Raw genomic sequence first — 25,127 nt, 5'->3', positions numbered from 1 at the left:
ACATTTGTGTCGGTGAGCTCTAAGTTGTAAAAGTCCATGGAACTGTCTTTGAAGAGTGGTCCAGCATGCCAAGTACCATGGTTGAGTTTGATATACTTCGGTCCCGAGATTCTGAAGACGCGCACCTCGTCAACAGGAGGAGGAACGTACCAATGACCAGACTTTGATTTGACTTTATTATCTACTCCCTTTCCAACATCATCATCGTTTTTGATAATAGACGGCTTAGCGACTCCAAGATACCAAACGTGACCACCTATTGATCCTAGACACTGTGTCACGTTTGCGTGATGAGTGATGCTGCCAAATCTCAAGGGTGCATCATTGAGCGTCATTAGATAGAACCTGTTCCCCAAATCCCAAAGTGTGTACAAGTATAATCCACAGTGAGTGAGAGATCAAAGAGACGAACAAATCTGAAAACCTAAAAAATCTCATACATACATATATATACATATATATATATACAAAAGTCACAATCACATAGACTGGTGGTAGATTAGTCCCGCTCAAAGTTGAGGGATTCTAGAATCATCTAGGGAGAGAGTAGAGTAGAGTAGAGAGGTACCGTGGGGTTCCTTTGGAGAGATCCAATTGAGCATCGTTTGGACCGAAACGTTCACCATCACGAGAGACTTCGATGACTTGACCATAGTCTGCGAAGGTCTCAGAAGTAGCTTCGATCGGGATCAGATTCACTTCCACAAGTGATTTCGCCATTATTGTAAATTGTGACTTCACGACACAAAAAAATAATTGAAGGTGAAGCTGATTGAGCTGTTTTTTTATCCACTCAAAAAAAAAAGAGAGTTTAAAATCGATCAGAAAACACCCAAAATATATTTGGGCTTTATTATAAATTTAAGACATATGAGATCAAACTGAAAATAAGAGATAAAATAAAGGGATCGTTTTGTATTTTCTGGATTGTTGTTTATATAATCTTCTTCTTCGTCCTTGGGTCCTTTGGTAGGCTGCAACCGTTGCTTCAGCACCTCCTCACATGTACAAAGAAGCTTACAATAGTGAGTGAACACATTGACTGAGATTTGCCTAAATTTTGGGCTTATTTTTTTTTACATTTCATTTACATAGACAAACAGAAACAGAGATGGAGCCATAACTCATGCACGAAAGGAACGTGGAAATGTGGAAGAGGTGGTTCCTTAATAACATTAGGAAGACCAATTCTCTTCTCTTTATTTTTTAACTTGAAACAAAATAAGCATAATCAAACATGACAAGTTGAACTGGTCTCCGGTTCAATCGGTTCTGCATATGTATTAGGACGATGATGTNCCTCTTGGTGATCAAATCGGAAGATGACTCCATCATCCTTCTTGAAATAATGTGTCGTGTGATCCACCACCTGAAACACCAACAATTTTTATGTCAATTACAAAGAATCACTCAGTACTAGTTTAGATTGATAAAAAAACCTCAACTCNATAACTCATGCACGAAAGGAACGTGGAAATGTGGAAGAGGTGGTTCCTTAATAACATTAGGAAGACCAATTCTCTTCTCTTTATTTTTTAACTTGAAACAAAATAAGCATAATCAAACATGACAAGTTGAACTGGTCTCCGGTTCAATCGGTTCTGCATATGTATTAGGACGATGATGTTATAGAGTAGAGAAGTATAACTAAGGCTAAATGTGTAATTAAGTATTGTATAAAACCCTTATGTACATGAGTATATATAGTGTAATCTTATGATCAATACAATTAAGTCTTTCCAATCTTTACACTAAAATACAACCGGGATGGATCGATTGCTAAATACAAGGCTAGATTGGTTGTTCGTGAGTTCAATCAGGAATATGGGATTGATTATTCCGAGACCTTCAGTCCAATAATTAAATCCACTACGATTCACCTGGTTTTGGAGATTGCCATTAAGAAGGATTGGATGATTCAACATGTTGATATCAATAATGCTTTTTTACAAGGTACATTAGAGGAAGAGGTGTATGTATCTCAACCACCAGGTTTTGTTGATCGTGATTACCACATCACGTATGTCGTTTGTGGAAAGCTCTCTATGGGTTGAAACAAGCACCACATGCTTGGTACCAAGAACTACGACGGTTCCTTCTTGACTCTGGTTACAAGACCTCGGTTGGGGACAACAACTTGTTTGTTTTCAAACACGGTACTTCACATGTGTATGTTCTTGTTTATGTGGATGATATTATCATCACTGGTCCTGCGTCTCTGGTACTTGCTTTTCACTCATCTCTTGCTCGTCGTTTCTCGCTTAAGGACCTTGGTCCTTTAAGTTACTTCTTGGGTATGGAAGCAACACGCACATCTTCCAGACTTCATTTGATGCAAAGGAAGTACATCACTGATATTCTGGCCAAAACTAACATGCAGGATGCTAAACCTGTTCCGACCCCAATGTCTTCTTCCTCTCAGCTCACGGTTCTGTCTGGTACACCACTGACTGATGCGAAAGAATATCGGATGGTAGTTGGTAGTCTGCAGTACCTCGCGTTCACAAGACCGGATATTGCCTTCCCGGTTAATCGTCTTTCGCAGTTTATGCATCATCCAACCAATCTACATTGGCAAGCTGTGAAGAGAGTGTTACGGTATCTTGCTGGAACGAGATCACACGGTATCTTTCTGCGTCGTGATGCTCCTCTTACTATCCATGCATTTTCTGATGCTGATAGGGGTCGAGATAAAGCAAACTATGTGTCCACCAATGCTTATATCATATACTTTGGTGGCAGTCCGGTGTCTTGGTCGTCAAAGAAACAGCTAAGTGTCTCTCGATCGTCGACTGAGGCTGAATACCGAGCAGTCGCTAACACAGCATCGGAACTTAAATGGATATGCTCATTGTTAATGAGTTGGGTATTGATCTTCCACTGGATCCGGTAATATACTGTGACAATATTGGAGCAACATACCTTTTTGCTAATCCTGTTTTTCATTACAAGATGAAACACGTTGCCCTCGACTATCATTTCGTTCGGGAAAACGTTCAGTCTGGTACACTTCGGGTAGCTCACATTTCGGGTGATGATCAACTCGCCGATGCTCTTACTAAACCAATTCCGCCACCGCGTTTCACAGAGTTAAATTTCAAGATTGGCGTCAAGAAACTGCCTCCATCTTGAGGGGGCGTATAGAGTAGAGAAGTATAACTAAGGCTAAATGTGTAATTAAGTATTGTATAAAACCCTTATGTACATGAGTATATATAGTGTAACCTTATGATCAATACAATTAAGTCTTTCCTTACAGATGTCTCCTCCTATATGGGTTCTTCAAATCGGAAGATGACTCCATTGTTCTTCCTGAAATCATATGTCGTCTCATCCACCACCTAAGAACGTATCAATCATCAATTAATTAATGTCGTCGATACAAGAATATGATTACTAATATGTCACTCACATCAGTGTCGCTGAGCTCAAGGTTGTAGAAGTCCATGGAGCTGTCACTGAAGAGCGGTCCAACATGCCAAGTACCACGGTTGTATTTAACAAACTTTGTTCCAGAGACCCTGAAGACACGCACCTCTTCAACAGGAGGAGGAGCGTACAAGTGACCATACTTTGATTCTACAACTGTTGTAGTATCTACTACTACTCTCCTTGCATCATCATCATCACCTTCAATAAGAGATGGCTTAGCCACTCCGAGTACCAAACACGAGCTCCTATTGATCCTATGCACTGTGTCACGTTTGCGTGATGAGTGATCTTTGAAAAGCCAAAGGATGTATCTTGTAGCGGCATAATATATAGCCTGTCAGTCACACAGTGAGGAACGTGATTACAAAAAACAAATCTGAATATATATTATTTTGGATCGGGACAGAGTAGAGTAGAAAGAGTACCGTGGGGTTCCTCTGGAGAGATCCAACTGAGCGTCGTTGGGACCGAAATGGTCACCATCACGAGAGGCTTCAATGATTTGACCATAGTCAGCGAAGGTCTCAGAAGTAGCTTCGATCGGGATCAGATTGATCACTTTCTCCATCGTTGACCTCCTCCACAAGAAAATCAAGATTCCGAGCTATTTATACTCACAAAAAAAGTCTTTTAAATAATAATCAGAAAACACCCAATTTTGGGGTTTTTGTTTAATTTTAAAAGTATGGGATTAGAGTGAAACTTTTGAGGAAAATAAGGGACTATACTTCTTCTCCTTCCTTTTGTGAGCTCCTTGGTCTTGTTGTCTTCGTCGTCAGATCATCAGAGAGAGCATTTGTGGGTGGGGGAGAGAAAAGAAAATGAGCGGAGCCGGAAAGAAAGTGGCGGATGTGGCATTCAAAGCTTCGAGGACGATAGACTGGGATGCTATGGCTAAAGTTCTTGTCTCTGATGCGGCTCGCAAAGAGTTCTTAAGTCTTCGTGTATAGCTTATGACAGTAAGTACACTTATTTCTTTTTTACTTTTTCATTACCTTCTGTTTGATTCTTGAGGGATAACTTTACTTGTTTTCTACCTTAAACCTCTGAATAGAGGAATCTGCTTAACCAAGAACTAAAGTTGAAATCTTCCTCTTGCTGCAGGCGTTGAAATCCCCAAGTACGTGGACAATGTAACTCCTGAGTACAAGCCCAAGTTTGATGCTTTGGTGAGTTACACCATATAGAAAGTAGTAGATTGTTAACATGTTTCCAGTTTTTAAGCTTCTCATACCAAGTTTTATAGTTGCTTTGTCTCATGCTATATGAGTAGTTGGTAGAACTGAAAGAAGCAGAGCAGAAATCCCTAAAGGAATCTGAGCGACTGGAGAAAGAAATCATTGATGTCCAAGAGATTAGCGTAAGTAATTTTGGAACAAATTTATGATATAAGATAAGAAGATCAACAACAAGGAGGGATTTTGATACATATATCTTGCTTGTGTTGGGGTTGGGTGGTTGATCACAGAAAAAGCTAAGCACAATGACGGCGGATGAGTATTTTGAGAAGCATCCAGAGCTGAAAAAGAAGTTAGATGATGAAATCCGCAACGAGTACTGGGGATACTGAGAGCATTATTTCTTAAAGACACTGTGAATTTGTGAAGCTTATCATAAAAATAAGCAGTGATTTTGTACTGATAGACTCCTTTGGTTTGAGTCTAGGCTAGACTGTCTAGCAAATTCGCAACGTTGTTTTTTCTTAATCAACATATTTACCAACACGAGAAAAAAGCTTATTTACTGTACTATGTTGGTGACAAAAGGGAGTAACAAATTGAGCTTAACATTCGTATTATGGCGATTTGACGTAACTGTGTATACCATTGAAGTAGTTGTAACTTGTAAACTCTGAAAGCACCAATCCATTGTAGGGAGCGCAAAAATAGCTTCTTCTTTTTTTTTTAACCAGAGGGTTTGAAACTTACCAATGCACAACAAAATCATGAACTATTTTTTGTCAAAAATTTGCAAAGTAGCATTTAACAAAAGAGGAGAGTCTCCGGCTTAAACTGCCCCCAAAAAACTTCGTAGCAGCAAAGCAAAGTGATATCCCATTAGCAAAGCTTCTTCTGTCCAAGCTGATCCGCTAGCATAGCTTCCTCGTTCTTCTGCATAGCTTTCTTGGCTAGTTCGTAGCCAGCAAAGTTCATAGCACCTAGAGGAGCCACCCAGAAGAATCTCGGGACTGCTCCTTTGAACAAACCAAGCGGTCCTTCATTACGCAGAATCGAGACAACAACCATGGACATTGAGATCGGTCTCCCTGGTGTTGCAGTCATCATTCTCGTCTTCATCACATCGAATGGGGTTGTTACAACTGCTGCTATACCTCCTGACACCGCCCCAACCGCTATTGTTTCCCATGCCTCGAGTTCTCTTCCCAGCGCTTGCGCCACCATCTACAATACCCACACAAAACCCCAATCAATACAACAAATACAGTTTTGACCATTTTGATAATCTCATCATTTCGGTTTTCTTACCTTTTTGGACTCTGCGTACAGTCCCATGCCAACAACGTATAGTGGAACTTCACGGCAAAGAGTTGCGCCTGTCCCACGGAAAAAGCCCCTTGGACCATCTTGCTTCCACGTCCCTACAATGGCTTCCCCAACATTATTGAACATGCCAGCCTGCAACCGTTGCTTCAGCACCTCACATGGAATCCGCACAGCTGTGCCTAATAGCGTGCTGCAGAATGATGCAATCGATTGAACCTGCAACAAATGCTCAACATTGCTTACTGAGTACAAAACACAAAGATCAGAAACCCCAAATGCAGAGAATGTAACTGTTAACCAAAGCCGGTTGGGTTCTTCTTCAGAAACCATATACAACTATATCAAACCAAGCGATTAAGAGACCCTAAAGCCCCAGCAGCATCAGGAATATATTATTATAGCCATAAACTATAGAGGGCAAAAACAGTGGTGAGGTTCGAGGAAAACGCTATAATGTTGGGTTTTCCAGAGGACAAGTGGAGTTTTGAAGTCATTTAATACTAGCTTCTTCAGTAACGCAACATCTACAGGAACCCATAATAATACATAGTCTTGAAGCACAAAAATTAGAACAGTGAGTAGAGTGATCATCACCTGAATTTCTGGGAGATTGGGAGCAAAATTGATCAACACTAGTTTGCTTGCTTCGAATATTCCTGTCCGTAGGCCATGGCTACAATGATGAAAGAGATTAAACCAAATGGAAATGAAATTTCACAAGTAGAACTGTAGAAGTAAAAGTATCTTTGATTTGAAACAACTGAAAAGACCTTGAAAATTGTCCAAGAATTGCTGGAATAGAACCCCTATATACTCCCCGTACACCAATCTCTGGAAGCTTTGCTATTACTTCAGGAAATGATAACGTTGATGCTTGCACACGTGTCTGGCAAGAAAGTGATAATGAAATCCGTCAAACCAATAGTATGAAAACATAAGCCAGGAGAAAATATTTGCATACTACATCTATCTAAACATGCTAATATCGTAGAAGCAGATGTCAATTAGGTCCTGGTGGAGGCTGAGCGTTGTGGTAGCCATATTCTCACCTAAACTTGTGAAAATTGAGCATTAACTTATATCCAGCTGCAAAAGCAACAAGAGGACTCACCTTGATTGTGTCAATCGGATGCAGTAAAGAAGTGGAGAGAGCAGAGGCAAGCCCTCCCGCTAATGCAGATTTTAGAACATCTCCAGCAGGTAACGCCACAGGGGGTGCAACAGCAACAACAGTCGCAGCTTCAAACCAGATGTTCCTATACAAGTAAAAATAGCACCAATCACCATCGGTAGGACAACACAAATTACAGGTTTGAAGTGTCTACGGAAATCAACATGAAATAGATGAGGGAAACCAAGGGGGAACTGGTCCGGTTCAATCCAAACAATTTTACTCATTAGTTCAAAGACAAAATGCTACAAAATAAAAACATCAATTTTGTTCTACAGCAAAGAATTATACTTACCGAGGATCATCTTGTAAACGCTCATATGGCAGCAAAACCATGAAATTACGGAAATGTCCATATGATATAGACTCCTCGGCATCAGCCTTCAAAAATCGCATCATGGCTATAGCATTTTCTTCATTAGCAGGAAGTCCTGCGTTATCTAGTGATGCTAATATCTCACTCTTCTGAAGAGTACCGGACTTGGTCAAACAGAGAGAAGTATACGCACGGAGGATGGTCGGCTCCTTCTGTTCCATCAAGGACAAAAATTGCTTCCAACCAAACGATTTCGAGAAAAGATGACTCCTAGCTCGTCGCATAAATTCCTTGGCGTACCTTCTTGGCAATTTTCTTCTCCTCATTGCAATTTCCAGGTCTTCCAAAGTAACTTTACCATCACCATCTCTATCTAATTCTTCAAAGAACCTCCTGCCTGGAAGCCACAGAGAGTTATATTGCACGAAATGGAATTCCTATATTATAATACAGAACGTAATACAAAAGCAAATAAGAAATGTGTTTCCTTGTATTAGCAGACAATTTAGTATTGAGAAACTGCAACATATATTACTTGAGTTATAACAACTGAGACATTAGTTTACGATGCTGACAAGAGCAGACAATAAAAGCGAAGAAGAAATGATAAAGTATGTCTTTATCCAATTCGCTATAGCAACAACACAAAATGCGTTCAACACTCAACTTCAAGCTTTGGCAAGATGAGTAATAAACATGCAATGCGTTCAACACTCAACTCTCTTTGCTTACTAAGTTATCAAGAATATGTTAGGATAATAATANTCTCACTCTTCTGAAGAGTACCGGACTTGGTCAAACAGAGAGAAGTATACGCACGGAGGATGGTCGGCTCCTTCTGTTCCATCAAGGACAAAAATTGCTTCCAACCAAACGATTTCGAGAAAAGATGACTCCTAGCTCGTCGCATAAATTCCTTGGCGTACCTTCTTGGCAATTTTCTTCTCCTCATTGCAATTTCCAGGTCTTCCAAAGTAACTTTACCATCACCATCTCTATCTAATTCTTCAAAGAACCTCCTGCCTGGAAGCCACAGAGAGTTATATTGCACGAAATGGAATTCCTATATTATAATACAGAACGTAATACAAAAGCAAATAAGAAATGTGTTTCCTTGTATTAGCAGACAATTTAGTATTGAGAAACTGCAACATATATTACTTGAGTTATAACAACTGAGACATTAGTTTACGATGCTGACAAGAGCAGACAATAAAAGCGAAGAAGAAATGATAAAGTATGTCTTTATCCAATTCGCTATAGCAACAACACAAAATGCGTTCAACACTCAACTTCAAGCTTTGGCAAGATGAGTAATAAACATGCAATGCGTTCAACACTCAACTCTCTTTGCTTACTAAGTTATCAAGAATATGTTAGGATAATAATAAAAAGGAAGGATTCATACCTTCAGACTCGGTGTATCTGAAAAAATCCTGAACAGAAATAAGTTTTTTCTTGTCCGGGTGGTCTCTTGAAGGTCGTCCTAATTGCGGTAAAAGCTCAATAAGCTCAGTTAATGAAATCGTGGACAGCGTGGATTTTAAACGCTCTACATTTGACAAAGGTATACTGAGAAGTCCACTAGCAAGGTTCTGTGGAGAATCAACCGCACTTTCGTCCTTACCAGCAGTACTGACATTACTTTCATCAACATCTCCACTCATGGGAGATGTCAGACCAGCTATACCTGACGCCACATCTCCAACTCTGGCAAACATCAGGTTCCCGAGGAATCCATTAACGTCGAGTTTTCTAGCCTCCCAAATGTTAAAGATAAGTGGACTATCATTACGAGTAGTAGCTTCCTTGGAACAACAAGATTCATTCTCTGAACTGTCCTGTAAAAACTGGTCCAGCTTCTGGAGATTCTGAGTCATCATTTCAACAACAAAACACATGGCACATTCAATAGAAAAAGGGTTCCCTTCCTTTTCAGCTTTTCGAGTTGCAAATGTAGAAGCCTTTGATTTAAGGCAGTGTTTACGTGAATGCAAAAGACTGTTCTCATCATCATCCCCCAATTTGTGAATCCTCTTTTTANATTTCGAGAAAAGATGACTCCTAGCTCGTCGCATAAATTCCTTGGCGTACCTTCTTGGCAATTTTCTTCTCCTCATTGCAATTTCCAGGTCTTCCAAAGTAACTTTACCATCACCATCTCTATCTAATTCTTCAAAGAACCTCCTGCCTGGAAGCCACAGAGAGTTATATTGCACGAAATGGAATTCCTATATTATAATACAGAACGTAATACAAAAGCAAATAAGAAATGTGTTTCCTTGTATTAGCAGACAATTTAGTATTGAGAAACTGCAACATATATTACTTGAGTTATAACAACTGAGACATTAGTTTACGATGCTGACAAGAGCAGACAATAAAAGCGAAGAAGAAATGATAAAGTATGTCTTTATCCAATTCGCTATAGCAACAACACAAAATGCGTTCAACACTCAACTTCAAGCTTTGGCAAGATGAGTAATAAACATGCAATGCGTTCAACACTCAACTCTCTTTGCTTACTAAGTTATCAAGAATATGTTAGGATAATAATAAAAAGGAAGGATTCATACCTTCAGACTCGGTGTATCTGAAAAAATCCTGAACAGAAATAAGTTTTTTCTTGTCCGGGTGGTCTCTTGAAGGTCGTCCTAATTGCGGTAAAAGCTCAATAAGCTCAGTTAATGAAATCGTGGACAGCGTGGATTTTAAACGCTCTACATTTGACAAAGGTATACTGAGAAGTCCACTAGCAAGGTTCTGTGGAGAATCAACCGCACTTTCGTCCTTACCAGCAGTACTGACATTACTTTCATCAACATCTCCACTCATGGGAGATGTCAGACCAGCTATACCTGACGCCACATCTCCAACTCTGGCAAACATCAGGTTCCCGAGGAATCCATTAACGTCGAGTTTTCTAGCCTCCCAAATGTTAAAGATAAGTGGACTATCATTACGAGTAGTAGCTTCCTTGGAACAACAAGATTCATTCTCTGAACTGTCCTGTAAAAACTGGTCCAGCTTCTGGAGATTCTGAGTCATCATTTCAACAACAAAACACATGGCACATTCAATAGAAAAAGGGTTCCCTTCCTTTTCAGCTTTTCGAGTTGCAAATGTAGAAGCCTTTGATTTAAGGCAGTGTTTACGTGAATGCAAAAGACTGTTCTCATCATCATCCCCCAATTTGTGAATCCTCTTTTTACCAATCTTGAAAGGAATAGGAAAAGCATGAACAAAGCCACTAACCAACAAAGACCAAGTCATGGCAAACTTGAAGCAATTGGTACAAGAATCATCATCTTTCTCCAAAGACTTGTCTTTCTTCAACCCAACCTCACCTCTACTACGACTGGCTAAATTGGGAGAAAACATGGCAAAGAGTGACTTCACAGGGATCTTGATAGACAAACCTTTCTTCCTCTCTTCACTAACCACACAGTGAACATTATTAGCAATGTCGTCAAATTCAGGAGTAGCAGCACAAATCCGTTTCTTCTTCTTACTGTTTCTTCCAGATGATCTCAAAGCAAGACCCAGATCCCTTTCTTTGGTAACCCAGCAGTTTTCAATATCTCTTGCCGCCTTTTTAACACCGAGCTCAATCGGAAGAAGAGCATCTTTAACAACTACTTGGATAGAATTGAATATAGTCTCCATAGGATCATTACTCGACACCATTGCGTCACTCTGTTACACCACACAAACCATTCAATGGGAGAGAGATACCAAAGACAAAGATCGAACCCTAGGAAAACGAAACGAATCGAATCGAAGTTCTCAAAGAAAACCCAAAGTCCCCCTCGGATAAAAGAAACCCTAAAAAACTGCTACGAAAGGAATTAAAAAAGAATCAGAAGAAAAAGAAAAAGAAAAAGAAGCGTAGCGAAGACGATTCAGATATCGATTTTGGCCAGTATTGGGGGTGGACACAGAGCGTTAAGCAAAAGGGGCGAGTGGGATAACTGAGAATCGAAAGGAGATGAGAATGAGAGAGAGCTAAAGCTTAAAACAGAGAGAGAGCAAGATATGGTGAGAGTAAGAAATGAGAAGAGAGGAGGAGGGAGGAGGTAACCATGAAATGATGATGACCCCTCTTTTGCCTTTTTAGTTCCTTCCCTTCTTCCTTCTTTCTTTTCTTTCTTCTTCTTTTTTTTCTTTTGGGTTTAGAAAGACAATAAAAAATGAAAAAATTGCAAGAAGATAAAAAGACATGGATATTTATAACAGATAATATTTAATGTACGAATTTTCATGTAATGGATAAATCATGACCGGGTCTCATAAAATCATCGTAATCCAGTTTTATGCCTTTTTTAGTTTTTAGCTATTAATTTTTTTATAAAAAAAAAAATAAAGAAGTCGACAAGGTATATTAAAAAAAAAGCCGAGAAGCTATATTTAAAAAAAGACATGAAATACACTGTAGAATAATATGAAAATAAAATAGTCTTTGTAATANTTACTACCTAGTAACTAACTTTAAGCGTACAGAAAAAAAAAAAAAAAAAAAAAAAAAAGAGTTTTGTGGAGGGAGTTGCTAATAAGGGGAACGAATGGATAGAGGTTGACGTAAGACATTGCTGGAGCCACACGACACGTGTACAAGAGTTTCTATTACTGGATTTTTAAGCATATCCAACAAAGACTCCAACGTTGATAACTTTATCAGAAACGACCACAAAGATTTTTGAGTGTCACAAACAGACCACAAGCTTATTGGTATAATTTAGCTTAGCATACAATTTAACAATGCAGTTCTATAACAAAATAGAAGGGACAGAGAGTCCTCTTTGCTTAAGATTTTAAAATGCGGATCCGCTGCTTTTAGTTTTGCCGAGCATCATGTCTTTAGCTTCATTGATCTTAGAGGCTAGGAAATGGCTACCACCTGCATCTGGATGGTTTGCTACCATTACCTTCCTGTGTGCTTCCTTCACTTTCTCTGCCGCTACATTCTCCCTGTGATTAAGTTCCAAAACCCACATTTGAAACAATGTTACACTTTCATAGAAAGAACTATGCTATAGACCAAAGAGAAACATAGTTCTGTGTGTGTGTGTGTGTTTACTTCACCTGATGCCAAGAATAAGAGCAGCTTCCCTTTTCGTCATTGTAGGCTGGAAACCGCCGTCATAGAATTTCTTAATTCTGGGTCTCGGTGGTCTTGCCTTGAATGCTTGCCATGCTTGGATTCCATATCGACCAGCAAGTGCAGTCGCAGCTACCGCCACCCCCGCTATAAATGGTGTCGCCTGTTATTACCAACAAACGCATAACCTAAGTATTCATCTGTATGCTTCATTCTTCATATCATCATCTTCCTCCAATTCACAGGGAATAATAATAGATCAAACTCACTTATCGGATGAGGTGTAAGATGTTCTATATATCCATTTTTCTTTCAGTTTCTCAAGATCCATTTGATAAAATAAGCATCTATGAACACAACTTGCATTCAAATCATTTACTTTTTTGCAAAGAGGACTGACTGATAAGGAGAGGGTACAATAAATATATACTTTTTTGAAAAGAGGACTGACTAATAAGGAGAAGGTACAATAACGCACACGACATTAAGATTTAAGAGGTAAGCAAACAACGAGAATCCAGAGGGCACTAGGACACTGGTGCATCAATGAAAGAAGCTTGAGCTAATAAGTAGGTTGCAGTCAAGTTTTTAAACCTTATCCGGCTTAAACTCTACCGCAGCTGAACTCAAACCAAACACAAACCCTTTCAAGACCACTGGAGAAAGACTCGACTAGTCAACTCCTTGTAATTTGAAAGAGAAGAGCCAGGGGTATCAACATAATCAACGATTTAACTTGAAAATTATCCTTCAGGATCATTATAACTTTGACTAATCAAAACAAAGGTGAGCATGATTTTGGATTCCAAAGGTGAGCATGATTTTGGATTCCAAAGGTTTGCATAAAAATCAATACTCTTTATGAAGCACCACCCAGATTCACAAAATTGTCAACATGAATGAATATTCAAAACTGCAAATGAATCATGACTTAATAATGCCAAGTACTTCTCCAACATCGAATCGAAAACAAACGATTAACCAATAATTACATTACCGACGGATCCTAATTCATGAAATGAAACCCGATGGCTAAATCTAAATCTAACGGATGAACCCTAATTTCTGGAAGAGAGTAGTATTCCAAAATTTACCATTCAGCAATCTGGGATTCTTCGTTTCATCCACAGATTGATTTGGAATCGCTTTCTCAGAGTTGGTTTTGCAAAGCCGTCACTGGTGGTGACTCACCGGTGCCTTCAGAGCTCTCCGATGGCTGGCTGCTGTAACCAAATGGGACTAAACAATCAAAACCCCTTGTGCGCAACCGGTTTTTAATACAAGCCGGTTATCCTGGTTCGTCTAATTGATTCCGTAACCGTTTTTATTTTTTTTATTTTAATTTGTCAGTAGATTTACCAATTGGATTAAACTTTGACGACTCGAGTGAGACCAACTCTTTTATTATTTGCATCATTCGGGTGTTAGCCATGAGAAAGGGAGGTTCAATGATCCAAAAAAGCTACAACCCCCAACAAAAGAGACAAAGTATAACAAAGAAACGAAAAATGGATTATTGGATTACAAGTTCTTGAAAGCAGAGTCATGAGCATCCTTTGGAGGAGTAAGCCTGGCCAACAATGCCTTGTTTGGGCAATGATCTGCGTCCACAAAGTAGTAATCCCCGTTAGCCTTAAAGCTCACATACGGTCTTTGCGTGTCTGGATAACGTATGTCTGAGAACTTCAGTGTCTTTGGGGTGAATGTGCCGAGCCATGTCATCATCTCAACCTCAAAAGTGTCTGAACCAGGCTGCCACCTCAGCTTGTGCACGTAAGGACTAACGAACCAGTGGAGAGCAGCGGTTGTGGATGCACTGAGGAAAATCACAGTCGAGGCAACCGCACCTTTCATGATCACGTTCAGTCCAGGGGAAGTCATGAATGTGATGACTGGGCCGAGAGAAACTGAGAGACAGCAGGTGGAGAGTGAGAGGAGTTTCACTTTCTTGATCGTGGATGAGATTTGGCCATAGTAAACAACTCCTCCATCGTTTTCTTCTTTCTTGTCTTGAGGTCCGATGCTTATCTTGTGCTCATCATCGTCATCTTCTCTAGTCTTTGCTCCAGATGATGCCCAGCTTCTCTGGTTAAGAGATGGAACCTGGAATCTGACCTTCGGGATCACTGATGATGACCATGATCCTGCTATTGACCGATGATGATATCCTGCAATCACATACTTGATGAGTCAGTGCCATTCTTCTATATTAGCATAAGACACTGACGAACACAAAAGTTCCACCAAATAGTTAGACTCAATATCAGTAAACGGAAGATTTAAGGCTAGATCTGATCCTGTGACCACTTTTGACTTTTGAAGGATAGAACCACAGCAAGACATTATCAATGGCATTGGACTCCGACCATAGTCTTAAACAACAACTAAAGCTCAGAAACTCTTCAATGGGTTGGAACACCCCTAGATTTTCATTTCTCATCTAATCTAAATGAAGCTTAACGAATCTGTGCCATTCCTCTACTTACTAAAGACACTAACAAAACTGGAAATTGGACTAAATTGTTCGACTCAATTTCGGTAAATTAGAGCTTTAAAGACTGTAACAACAGTTGAAGATCTAGGCTAGATCTGATCTCGTGATCATTAGTGACTTTTGAGGGATAGAACCACAGCAAGCACCAGAAGAAACTATCAATTGCATTGGAACCAGAGTATTGCCTAAAACAACAGAAAAGACTCAAAACGCTTCAATGAAACTGGAAAAATCCTAGCTTGCCAAATGAAGCTCACTTTCAAATCCGTTGAACTTTATCGAAAAGGTCAGACCCAGACTATAATATATTTGCCTTAACAACTGCTAAGACTCAAAATACATAACTGAACTGGCAAAACCCTAACCTAAACATTTCTCATCCATTTGAGAAGCTCTGGTATATAATAATTACTCATAATCAATTTCAAACCAACTTCAGTATATTGGATTTGATCAGATCAATGCTTACACCATAAAATCGAAAAAGGAAAACAGAATCGCGAGAGAGTGGGTATTAGCATTTGGGTATACAAAACCCAGAAAGGTAATACTAGCAGCCATTTCTCTAATTCTAAAGCCGTATCTTAAAAACAATGATGGAAGCAGGATGATATAGTGGAGAGATAGAAAGAACCTGTAGTAGTGAAGGTCGAGGAAGAGAGACGTCGTGATTGGGAGCGAATCAAGTGAATCAGAGCTGATCTTCCCATCGCCGTTTCTGTTGCTCTCGATTGCAGGATTCAGGTCCTCCTCCCCCAAATGAATGTGTTGTAGGGTTTTAGATATAATTGTTTATTTTTATTTTGTTAGAATTTTGTAATTTGTCAAAGTTAGCTTTGGTCGTCTAGTGGCGAGGGTAGGTCGCTTGTGCACCGCGACGGGTGGCGTGTTCGATTCCATTTTTTGTTCTATATTATTGAGCAGATTTTTTTTTTTCTTTCAACTATTTTCCATTGATTTTTAAATATATTGTATTAAAGGNGTCTTGAGGTCCGATGCTTATCTTGTGCTCATCATCGTCATCTTCTCTAGTCTTTGCTCCAGATGATGCCCAGCTTCTCTGGTTAAGAGATGGAACCTGGAATCTGACCTTCGGGATCACTGATGATGACCATGATCCTGCTATTGACCGATGATGATATCCTGCAATCACATACTTGATGAGTCAGTGCCATTCTTCTATATTAGCATAAGACACTGACGAACACAAAAGTTCCACCAAATAGTTAGACTCAATATCAGTAAACGGAAGATTTAAGGCTAGATCTGATCCTGTGACCACTTTTGACTTTTGAAGGATAGAACCACAGCAAGACATTATCAATGGCATTGGACTCCGACCATAGTCTTAAACAACAACTAAAGCTCAGAAACTCTTCAATGGGTTGGAACACCCCTAGATTTTCATTTCTCATCTAATCTAAATGAAGCTTAACGAATCTGTGCCATTCCTCTACTTACTAAAGACACTAACAAAACTGGAAATTGGACTAAATTGTTCGACTCAATTTCGGTAAATTAGAGCTTTAAAGACTGTAACAACAGTTGAAGATCTAGGCTAGATCTGATCTCGTGATCATTAGTGACTTTTGAGGGATAGAACCACAGCAAGCACCAGAAGAAACTATCAATTGCATTGGAACCAGAGTATTGCCTAAAACAACAGAAAAGACTCAAAACGCTTCAATGAAACTGGAAAAATCCTAGCTTGCCAAATGAAGCTCACTTTCAAATCCGTTGAACTTTATCGAAAAGGTCAGACCCAGACTATAATATATTTGCCTTAACAACTGCTAAGACTCAAAATACATAACTGAACTGGCAAAACCCTAACCTAAACATTTCTCATCCATTTGAGAAGCTCTGGTATATAATAATTACTCATAATCAATTTCAAACCAACTTCAGTATATTGGATTTGATCAGATCAATGCTTACACCATAAAATCGAAAAAGGAAAACAGAATCGCGAGAGAGTGGGTATTAGCATTTGGGTATACAAAACCCAGAAAGGTAATACTAGCAGCCATTTCTCTAATTCTAAAGCCGTATCTTAAAAACAATGATGGAAGCAGGATGATATAGTGGAGAGATAAAAAGAACCTGTAGTAGTGAAGGTCGAGGAAGAGAGACGTCGTGATTGGGAGCGAATCAAGTGAATCAGAGCTGATCTTCCCATCGCCGTTTCTGTTGCTCTCGATTGCAGGATTCAGGTCCTCCTCCCCCAAATGAATGTGTTGTAGGGTTTTAGATATAATTGTTTATTTTTATTTTGTTAGAATTTTGTAATTTGTCAAAGTTAGCTTTGGTCGTCTAGTGGCGAGGGTAGGTCGCTTGTGCACCGCGACGGGTGGCGTGTTCGATTCCATTTTTTGTTCTATATTATTGAGCAGATTTTTTTTTTTCTTTCAACTATTTTCCATTGATTTTTAAATATATTGTATTAAAGGGGCTCAATGGGGAATGCAGCCGTTAATGCTGGTGCTTGGGCTAACATGTTTGCAATAGCTGTATAGTGGGGATGGAAATGGCGATCTTATAATGTTTTTAGGGAGAAGAGAATTTGCAGGAATAGAATATGGTTTATCAAGGATCTGGCCGCAGAAGTCACTTTGGCTGATATGCGACGTCGTGAAGAGCTTCCTTCAAGGGTGCGAGTGGAACGGTAGATTAGTTGGCTGGCACCAACGTAGGGTTGGTACAAGATTAACACTGATGGAGCTACACTGGGTAATCCGGGTTTTGCAGAGGCAGGGGGTGTTACGAGATAGTGATAGGAGTTGGTGTGGAGGGTTTGCGGTTAATATTGGTAGATGCTCTGCGCAGTTAGCGGAGTTATGGGGTGTGTACTATGGATTGCATATGACGTGGGAGAAGCGTATTCAGTGGGTTGAACTGGAGGTGGATTCGGAAACAGTGGTGGATTTTCTTAAACAAGGGATAAGCGAGTCTCATCCCTTGTCGTTCTTGGTGCGGATGTGTCATGACTTTCTTGTTAGAGACTGGATAGTCCGGTTTACGCATGTGTATCGAGAAACTAATTAACCGTCTAGCGGATGGGTTAGCAAACTATGCATTCTCTTCACCTCTTGGTTGGCATGTTTTTACAGTAGCTCCTACTATAGCTGAGTTTTTGTTACATGACGATGTTAATGGTACTCTGTGCAATAGACGAATTTGTGTGTAACCGGTTTTATTTCTTTTAATAAATTATGGGGGCCTTTGACCCCTGGGCATTCACCAAAAAGGGGCTCAATGACATTCTTTTTAGTTGTTTTCAAAAAAAGATTTATTTCATAAGTGTACTTAAAAAATACTAATTAATGTATACGATTGACTATGTATGAGAGCCGCTCTTTGTGCTACCAGATTCAAAGTGACCTATATATGAGCCTCACAAGATTAAACCGCTGCCAATGTGCACAAGATTCATATATGACCCATATATGAGCCTCACAAAAAAAATCTCTTGTGCCCATGTGCAGTGACATTGTTATGTTGTTTAGTGACATCGTTGGAGAGAAATGGGCAGATTCTCCTCCATCTATATGCTTCCAATCTACAAGGAACTGATCGTCGCATGCCTCATGATATGGGTTTTCATGGTACATATATTCTAACGAAATTATTGTAACTTAATGAGCGTTTCTTTTTGGATGCACTTAATTGACTAGTAAAGAAGCTTATCAGCTACGCTCTAAGCAGACTCTTGGAGTCAAGCAGTACTTTGAGTCCCCTTCATCCAAAGTTTAGTAACATGGTCGAAATAATTGGCTTAGCTAGGGCCAGGGCAGGGAGAAAAGTAAACGGAGACTATAAGCAGACTCTTTGAGTCAAGCAATTTGAGTCCTTTCATCCAAAGTTTAGTATAACATGGTCGAAATAATTGGGATAGGGGCAGGGAGAAAAGTAAACGGAGACTATAAACAGACTCTTTGAGTCAAGCACTTTGAGTCCCTTCTTTCAAGCCAAGAACAATTTCATTAGTTGATGCGAAAAAAAAAAAAATTAGTCGAAATTAAAGATACTATATGTTAAATTTTCGATCGTTTTTTTTTTTCTTGCCACCTTGAGCCAGAGGGTGCAAAACAAGAGATGACGAAGGCACAACTAGCTAACCCTAGAACAACCTTTTGACAAGCGGTTAAATGGCAACCATATCTGATTTAATTAGGGTTCGTTATATGGCGCAACTTGTTTTATCATTTTAGTGATACTTTAAACAAAAAAATTATAAACCAAGTTAATTATAATTAACGGAACTTAAAAAACCCCGCAGAGTTCACTTATATAATTTAAATAGTACATGCAATAAAATGCTGAATCAAATAACCAAAATTCTCCATAAAATTATATATTTGCAATTAATTATCTTTGTATTTTTATGTATTAGAGGCATATTAAATTTTAAAACAGAAAGGTTCTCGGAACCGAACTAATATTCTAAAATGGCAAGTTGTAAAAATTGGATTATATATGAATAAGTTGAATAATCTTCATCTTCTACATTCTGGGAAATACGTCGTCGTATATAGAAAAAAAAACAAATAATTTGTATAAAAAATGTGGCCTTTTATGTATAATATTTTTCTTGTGGTTATAGGGCTATTACCCTTTTTATTACGTGGTAGGCACGGCACTAAGCTTCTGCATTTACTTTGAATCTTCCTTCTGATGAGAAAGTCCGATAAGCTTGGGAATATCGATATTCCCACAATCTCTCACTGTCATGTTTTCGTTTTCGCTCTTAATTTCTTATATAAATTGAATTGAGGTTCTCAGTTTCTCTTAGGACTCTGATTTTCGTCAGTCAGCCAACACCTTACAGTGTACGTACGTAATACTATATTAGCTCCGTTTGGTTTCTAATATATTTTTCGACTATAGAGTGACTTCGTTTTCTCTCTGGTAAATAACATTGCAGATTGAGCAGCTGATCACTGCATACAAACATGAATATTGAGATGAGTAGTTCTGCAAGGTAGCTAGTTAAAAATAACTTATACGTACATATTTTGTTTAAAATTTTTGTTGTTGTAGTGATATCTTGTTGGTACAGGTCGGGGACTGGGAATTGTGTTAAAGAAGGCTTAAAGAAGGTTTACGAGAAGATAGACACCCCTAAATACTTGAGGAACTCCTTTTTGACAGTTTGTGTGGTTGCTTTGGCTATTGATCCTTTGTTTCTCTTTATTCCTGAAATTGATTATCAAAAATCATGCATCGGTTTCGACAAAACGCTTGGTCGTGCAGTTAGTAACCTTCGTAGCTTAATTGACGGACTCTATCTAATGCACATGATTGTTTCTATATTCATACCTTTGAGAAGCAAGATGAGCGGAAGAAAACAATATATCTTCAGTATTGTTGACATTGTCTCTATTGTCCCCATTCCTCATGTACGTATTATATATTATTCTCTCTCCTTTGTACTTTAATTTACGTCGTGCTTTGTTGTAAATTTTTATATTCTGAGAGATGTTCCAATACAAAATCTTGTAGGTAATGGTTTTCCACCTTCTCCGTAATAAAGGGGGGGTCTTATCTGGTGTCAAAGAGAATACTCAAGTGGACCATAGTTGGTCTGTATATACCAAGAATCATTCGCATCTTTCCGATTTACAAAGAAGCGACAAAAACCAGCGTTACAGTAGTAAGATCAAAGTGGATTGGAGCTCTTATAAACCTTTTGCTCTTCCTGTTGTGCAGTTATGTAAGTCTTAATTTACTATTTTTATTTGTTAATTATACGACATCAAGAGAATTGTTACCAATATTTATATGATATATGCATGTGCTTGCCAGGTGTTTGGGGCTTTCTGGTACGTTACTGCAATAGAAAAGCAAATCATATGCTGGCATGACGCTTGGAATAAGATTATGCATGGGAATGAGACTATGCATGACTTTGGGAGTGACACTAGGTGGAAACAAGTCAATATCACGGAGCTGTACTGTGCACATGGTAAAGACAACAGTCTTTTTCTGAAAGATTCATGCCCAGTAATCGACCCAGCCGAAATCAGAAAAACATCCGAAAAATTGGCCGGGAACAAAACTATATACGAGTACGACTTTGGTATGTACGGTGACGTAGTGGAGTCTCAGGTGGGAAGTGTTAATCTAAGGGATTTTCCAAAGAAGTTCTTCTACTGCTTTTGGTGGGCTCTCGGAAATCTTAGGTTTGTACTACATCCAAACTCTCTCTCAAATTGTGAGAAGAAGAAAAAAAGATGATATATAGCTAAACGTTGCATGTGTTTAATGATTACAGTACCTTTGGCGAAAAACTCAAGCCAGGCAACTCTGCAACAGACATCTTTTTGGCTATCCTCATGTGTGCCTGTGGTTTATTCTTGGTTGCTGTACTCATTGGAAACGTTCAGGTAATATAAATATGCTCATACCACATACATACATTTATTTATTTTGATGTCGTAAAACTGATTCCTTTAGGGTGTGATCACAGAAATACTTGCTATCAAGTACCGTCAGAGCAGACGAAATGAATGAAAGAAAGAGAGACATAGAAACATGGATGACGTATAGGAACCTACCAGAAGAGCTCAAGAAACGCATTAAGGAAAACGAGAAAGCCCTAAGAAAAAATTTGAGAGGCACGGATGAAGAATCTCTTCTTCGTCGCTTCCCAGAAGACCTCAGACGCGAAACCCAACTCTATCTTGATGAGCATAGTGCATAATTCGTTATACCGGATGACATTAAATCCGTTATACCGGATGGCATCAAACCGGACCAGGATTATAATGGAACAATGTGTCTTCGTTTAATGTTTACTATTGTTGTTTATGGACTACTTATCTTCCCACTTCCCAATTGTATTTATGAATCTTTTTTTCCATCCATCTATTGTCTTTGTATCCTTCTATTGAAATAAAACCTATCTCCTCCATTTCTCACTTCACGTATTTGATTTCTATGGTCTAATTTAGTTTAGAATAGAGGACAAAAACAAAGATTGTGTAACAAACATGAAAGTTGGATGACGCCTAGTAAAACGGATGATGATACGGACATGGCATTGGCAAGGTCATCTCATCGTATGAAGTAGTTAAATAAAGTCAATGCTGTAAAGAAACTATACAAATATTAACGGCCATGACTATATCAATCAATCTCTCTCTGGACCACCAACCACATTTTTTACCTTTATTTTATACAAATGATTCTGTAACCAAAAACATTGAAATCTTCACCCACCATGGCTCGATACCTTCTCTTCTTCTTCTTCTTCTTCCTAACTCTACTCCCTTACTACGCTTCTTGTTGCAGAGACGAACAAGAAAAGGACCGAATCTATCACCTTCCCGGTGAACCAAACGATGTCTCTTTCTCTCACTTCTCTGGTTACATCACCGTCAACGAGCCAGCAGGAAGAGCACTCTTCTACTGGCTCACTGAGTCACCACCGAGTCTAAACCCCGAGTCTAAGCCACTCGTCCTCTGGCTCAACGGTGGCCCTGGTTGCTCCTCCCTTGCTTACGGCGCTGCTGAAGAAATCGGACCTTTTCGAATCAATCCTGATGGCAAAACCCTTTACCACAATCCTTACTCTTGGAACCAATGTAACACCTCTCTCCCCTCTCTCTCTATCTCTCTGTTTCTACCTTAAAGTAACAATCTTTTTTTTTTTTATTGCGGGCAGTGGCGAATTTGCTGTTTCTTGAATCTCCAGCTGGTGTTGGTTTCTCGTATTCGAATACCACTTCCGATTTGTACACTGCCGGAGACAAGAGAACTGGTAAAGTTGTGACCTTTTGACCCCTCTCTCTCTCTCCCTAGATTCGATTTGATTTATGATCAAACATCTGATGATTTTTGTTTTCCAGCTGAAGATGCGTATGTGTTTCTTGTGAATTGGTTTGAGAGGTTTCCACAGTACAAGCAAAGGGAATTCTACATTGCTGGAGAAAGCTATGCAGGTTAGTATCATTGGTTCTCTATTCAATTGGAAGCCCTTTTGCTTTTGTTTGTCTTAGCTAAGCATTTTCACTTTTCTTCTTAGGTCATTATGTTCCTCAGTTGTCACAAATTGTTTATGAGAAGCGAAATCCATTTATCAACTTCAAAGGCTTCATTGTAAGCAAACAAAAAAGCACCAAAGTCCCATTTTGAACAAAACTTGTTTTTGTGTTTGTGATCAAAGTGAGTTTCTTCTTCTTATGTAGGTGGGGAATGCTGTGATTGATGACTATCATGATTACGTGGGTTTATTTGAGTATTGGTGGACTCATGGGTTGATATCTGATCTCACTTACCACAACTTACGGATCACATGTGAATTTGGATCATCCGAGCACCCGTCCCCTGAATGCAGCAAGGCCATGGAAGCTGCAGATTTGGAGCAAGGGCATATTGATCCCTATAGCATTTACACTATCACTTGTAAAAAGGAGGCCGCAGCTCTTAGGTCTCGCTTCTCCAGGGTTCGTCATGTGAGTTTTCCATCACTGCCTGTCATCTTCTTTTAACTACTATTCCCAGCTCAAGTTATGTAGTTTTGTTCATTAAGAGGTTCCAACTTTACTATGCAGAATTTACTGTACTAGAGCCTCTATTTGTGCTACCAGATTCAAATGACCAATATATGACCCTCACAAGAACCTTATTTCTCATTTCAATAAGTAGATACTTAGGGTAGTCCAAGTAGGGTAGTAGAGTGGCTATTACATGCAAATAAAGTTTCAGATTGTCTCTCTGCTACTTGATGCCAATTCATTGCTCTATGGCTGCTCCTATAGATCCAAGTTACACTATTAAGGCACAGTCCATAGGTAACAAGATTTGACAAATTTATATTCTTGCTAAGCTTTTTCTTGAACTCAGCCATGGATGTGGAGAGCATATGACCCTTGCACAGAGAGATACTCCGGCATGTATTTCAATTCTCCAGAGGTTCAAAAGGCTATGCATGCTAATATAACGGGACTAGCTTATCCGTGGAAAACTTGCAGGTAATAAATATAACACTAATCAGTTATCAAATTTACAAGAAATTTTCTCTTGTTTCCATCTATGTGTAGTGACATATATAGTTTTATCTTTTTTAGTGACATCGTTGGAGAGAAATGGGCAGATTCTCCTCTATCTATGCTTCCAATCTACAAGGAACTCATCGCTGCAGGCCTCAGGATATGGGTTTTCAGGTAGCTAATTCGCTTTTTTATCACTGTCTTATACCCCCCGGTTTGGTATCATCATTGATATCTTGTTCTGTAAATTTGGATGCAGCGGAGACACTGATTCAGTGGTTCCCATTACTGGAACACGATACTCCATTAGAGCGCTCAAGTTACAACCACTCTCCAAATGGTACCCGTGGAACGACAGTGGACAGGTCGGAAAAAAACAACAAAATACTCTGTTTCTTTGTATCATTTCTTTCTTCTGTGGGATTAAATTCATGTGTAAGTGAAACAACAGGTTGGTGGGTGGAGCCAAGTTTACAAAGGCTTGACTCTGGTGACAATACATGGAGCAGGACATGAGGTACCTCTTCACCGCCCTCGCCGAGGTTTTCTTCTTTTCCAGTCGTTTCTTGACAACAAGCCATTGCCTATGTAAATTCAAGAAACTGTGATAAATAGCAGAGCATTTGTGCAAGTGTATAAATAAGAAGTAATGACATCTATTTCACATTATCAGTTCTACCAGTTCATTGACATTACTAACACACAACCCTTCAGGTTATGTGTCTAAATCCTAACAGATGCTGATAATTTGCACTTTCATGTCTTCTTATCTTGTTCATTTGATTTCTCTTAAAGCTCTTTGTTAATAAATATTAGTACTAATTAAGTTTATCTGATATATTAAATGGAAATAATGATGAGTGTTGTCTGTCGGTGTGTGTTGCTTAGCTGCTACAAATAACATTAAGGCTTTCCATTGCTTTTCTTGGTACACAAGAAAACGAGTGAAACAATGTTTTTAATAGTACTAAAATATTTAGAATGAAAAACTAATTTTAGGGAATTCATTTAATTAGAGGCACATGATCCTCCTTTTTGGGATTGTTCAGTTCACCTTGTAAACACCTCTTTATTTTATGCTTCTTTTTAAAAACTATATTATTATCAACTGATGTGAAA

At 39.0% G+C, this 25,127-nt stretch overlaps 7 protein-coding genes, 1 long non-coding RNA gene and 1 pseudogene across 12 annotated transcripts in view; 3 read left to right on the top strand and 6 right to left on the bottom strand.

The window, feature by feature from the left end:
- The window catches only part of LOC104792359, a 3,909-nt gene extending 3,139 nt beyond the window's left edge, over positions 1-770 (bottom strand). The window contains exons 1-2 of one of the 2 annotated variants that reach the window (XM_019246937.1): positions 569-770; positions 3-345 (exon numbers count right to left, since the gene is read on the bottom strand). In XM_019246937.1, the coding sequence (XP_019102482.1) occupies positions 3-345; positions 569-720 (495 nt within the window). In that variant the 5' untranslated portion in view covers positions 721-770. The remainder of the gene's footprint in view (positions 1-2; positions 346-568) is intronic. The other variant, XM_010518488.2, reaches the window with a different exon arrangement.
- On the bottom strand, positions 1,232-4,000 carry LOC104792358 (annotated as a pseudogene).
- On the top strand, positions 4,254-5,002 carry LOC104699256 (ATP synthase subunit d, mitochondrial-like). Its single transcript, XM_010414587.1, has 5 exons — positions 4,254-4,286; positions 4,370-4,391; positions 4,537-4,601; positions 4,706-4,792; positions 4,901-5,002. The coding sequence occupies exons 1-5, from the start codon at positions 4,254-4,256 to the stop codon at positions 5,000-5,002; spliced, it is 309 nt and encodes a 102-aa protein (XP_010412889.1).
- On the bottom strand, positions 5,301-11,597 carry LOC104792356 (mitochondrial substrate carrier family protein C). 2 transcript variants are annotated; one of them, XM_010518487.1, is made up of 8 exons: positions 10,000-11,597; positions 9,481-9,614; positions 7,403-7,686; positions 7,048-7,192; positions 6,707-6,822; positions 6,531-6,609; positions 5,919-6,152; positions 5,301-5,834 (listed from the first exon to the last, which is right to left on the bottom strand). In XM_010518487.1, the coding sequence occupies exons 1-8, from the start codon at positions 11,108-11,110 to the stop codon at positions 5,490-5,492; spliced, it is 2,448 nt and encodes an 815-aa protein (XP_010516789.1). In that variant the 5' UTR covers positions 11,111-11,597; the 3' UTR covers positions 5,301-5,489. The 2 variants fall into 2 exon arrangements, with proteins under 2 accessions (XP_010516789.1, XP_019102481.1); XM_019246936.1 differs by lacking the exon at positions 9,481-9,614 and having other exon boundaries at positions 7,403-7,820.
- LOC104792355 (mitochondrial import inner membrane translocase subunit TIM14-1) lies at positions 12,031-13,776 on the bottom strand. Its single transcript, XM_010518486.2, has 3 exons — positions 13,616-13,776; positions 12,506-12,684; positions 12,031-12,391 (listed from the first exon to the last, which is right to left on the bottom strand). Exons 1-3 carry the CDS (start codon positions 13,616-13,618, stop codon positions 12,235-12,237), a joined length of 339 nt encoding a protein of 112 aa, XP_010516788.1. The 5' UTR covers positions 13,619-13,776; the 3' UTR covers positions 12,031-12,234.
- LOC104792353 lies at positions 13,909-15,798 on the bottom strand. The gene is made up of 2 exons (XM_010518485.2): positions 15,650-15,798; positions 13,909-14,689 (listed from the first exon to the last, which is right to left on the bottom strand). The coding sequence occupies exons 1-2, from the start codon at positions 15,723-15,725 to the stop codon at positions 14,043-14,045; spliced, it is 723 nt and encodes a 240-aa protein (XP_010516787.1). The 5' UTR covers positions 15,726-15,798; the 3' UTR covers positions 13,909-14,042.
- LOC104792354 lies at positions 15,998-17,345 on the bottom strand. Its single transcript, XR_769061.1, has 2 exons — positions 17,119-17,345; positions 15,998-16,158 (listed from the first exon to the last, which is right to left on the bottom strand). It is a non-coding gene; the product is annotated as an uncharacterized LOC104792354 (long non-coding RNA).
- Positions 19,721-21,935, top strand: LOC104792352 (cyclic nucleotide-gated ion channel 11). 3 transcript variants are annotated; one of them, XM_010518484.2, is made up of 7 exons: positions 19,721-19,848; positions 19,940-19,996; positions 20,075-20,414; positions 20,518-20,728; positions 20,821-21,197; positions 21,290-21,401; positions 21,485-21,935. In XM_010518484.2, exons 2-5 carry the CDS (start codon positions 19,968-19,970, stop codon positions 20,877-20,879), a joined length of 639 nt encoding a protein of 212 aa, XP_010516786.1. In that variant the 5' UTR covers positions 19,721-19,848; positions 19,940-19,967; the 3' UTR covers positions 20,880-21,197; positions 21,290-21,401; positions 21,485-21,935. The 3 variants fall into 3 exon arrangements, with proteins under 3 accessions (XP_010516786.1, XP_010516785.1, XP_010516784.1); XM_010518483.2 differs by having other exon boundaries at positions 19,725-19,844; XM_010518482.2 differs by lacking the exon at positions 19,721-19,848 and having other exon boundaries at positions 19,885-19,996; positions 21,485-21,928.
- On the top strand, positions 22,174-24,784 carry LOC104792351 (serine carboxypeptidase-like 26). Its single transcript, XM_010518481.2, has 9 exons — positions 22,174-22,601; positions 22,682-22,777; positions 22,866-22,958; positions 23,042-23,115; positions 23,205-23,471; positions 23,863-23,990; positions 24,087-24,182; positions 24,268-24,373; positions 24,460-24,784. The coding sequence occupies exons 1-9, from the start codon at positions 22,238-22,240 to the stop codon at positions 24,598-24,600; spliced, it is 1,365 nt and encodes a 454-aa protein (XP_010516783.1). The 5' UTR covers positions 22,174-22,237; the 3' UTR covers positions 24,601-24,784.

Source organism: Camelina sativa, chromosome 6, assembly GCF_000633955.1.
Source record: "Camelina sativa cultivar DH55 chromosome 6, Cs, whole genome shotgun sequence".
Lineage (NCBI taxonomy): Eukaryota > Viridiplantae > Streptophyta > Magnoliopsida > Brassicales > Brassicaceae > Camelina > Camelina sativa.
This window is presented reverse-complemented; position numbering and strand designations above follow the sequence as displayed.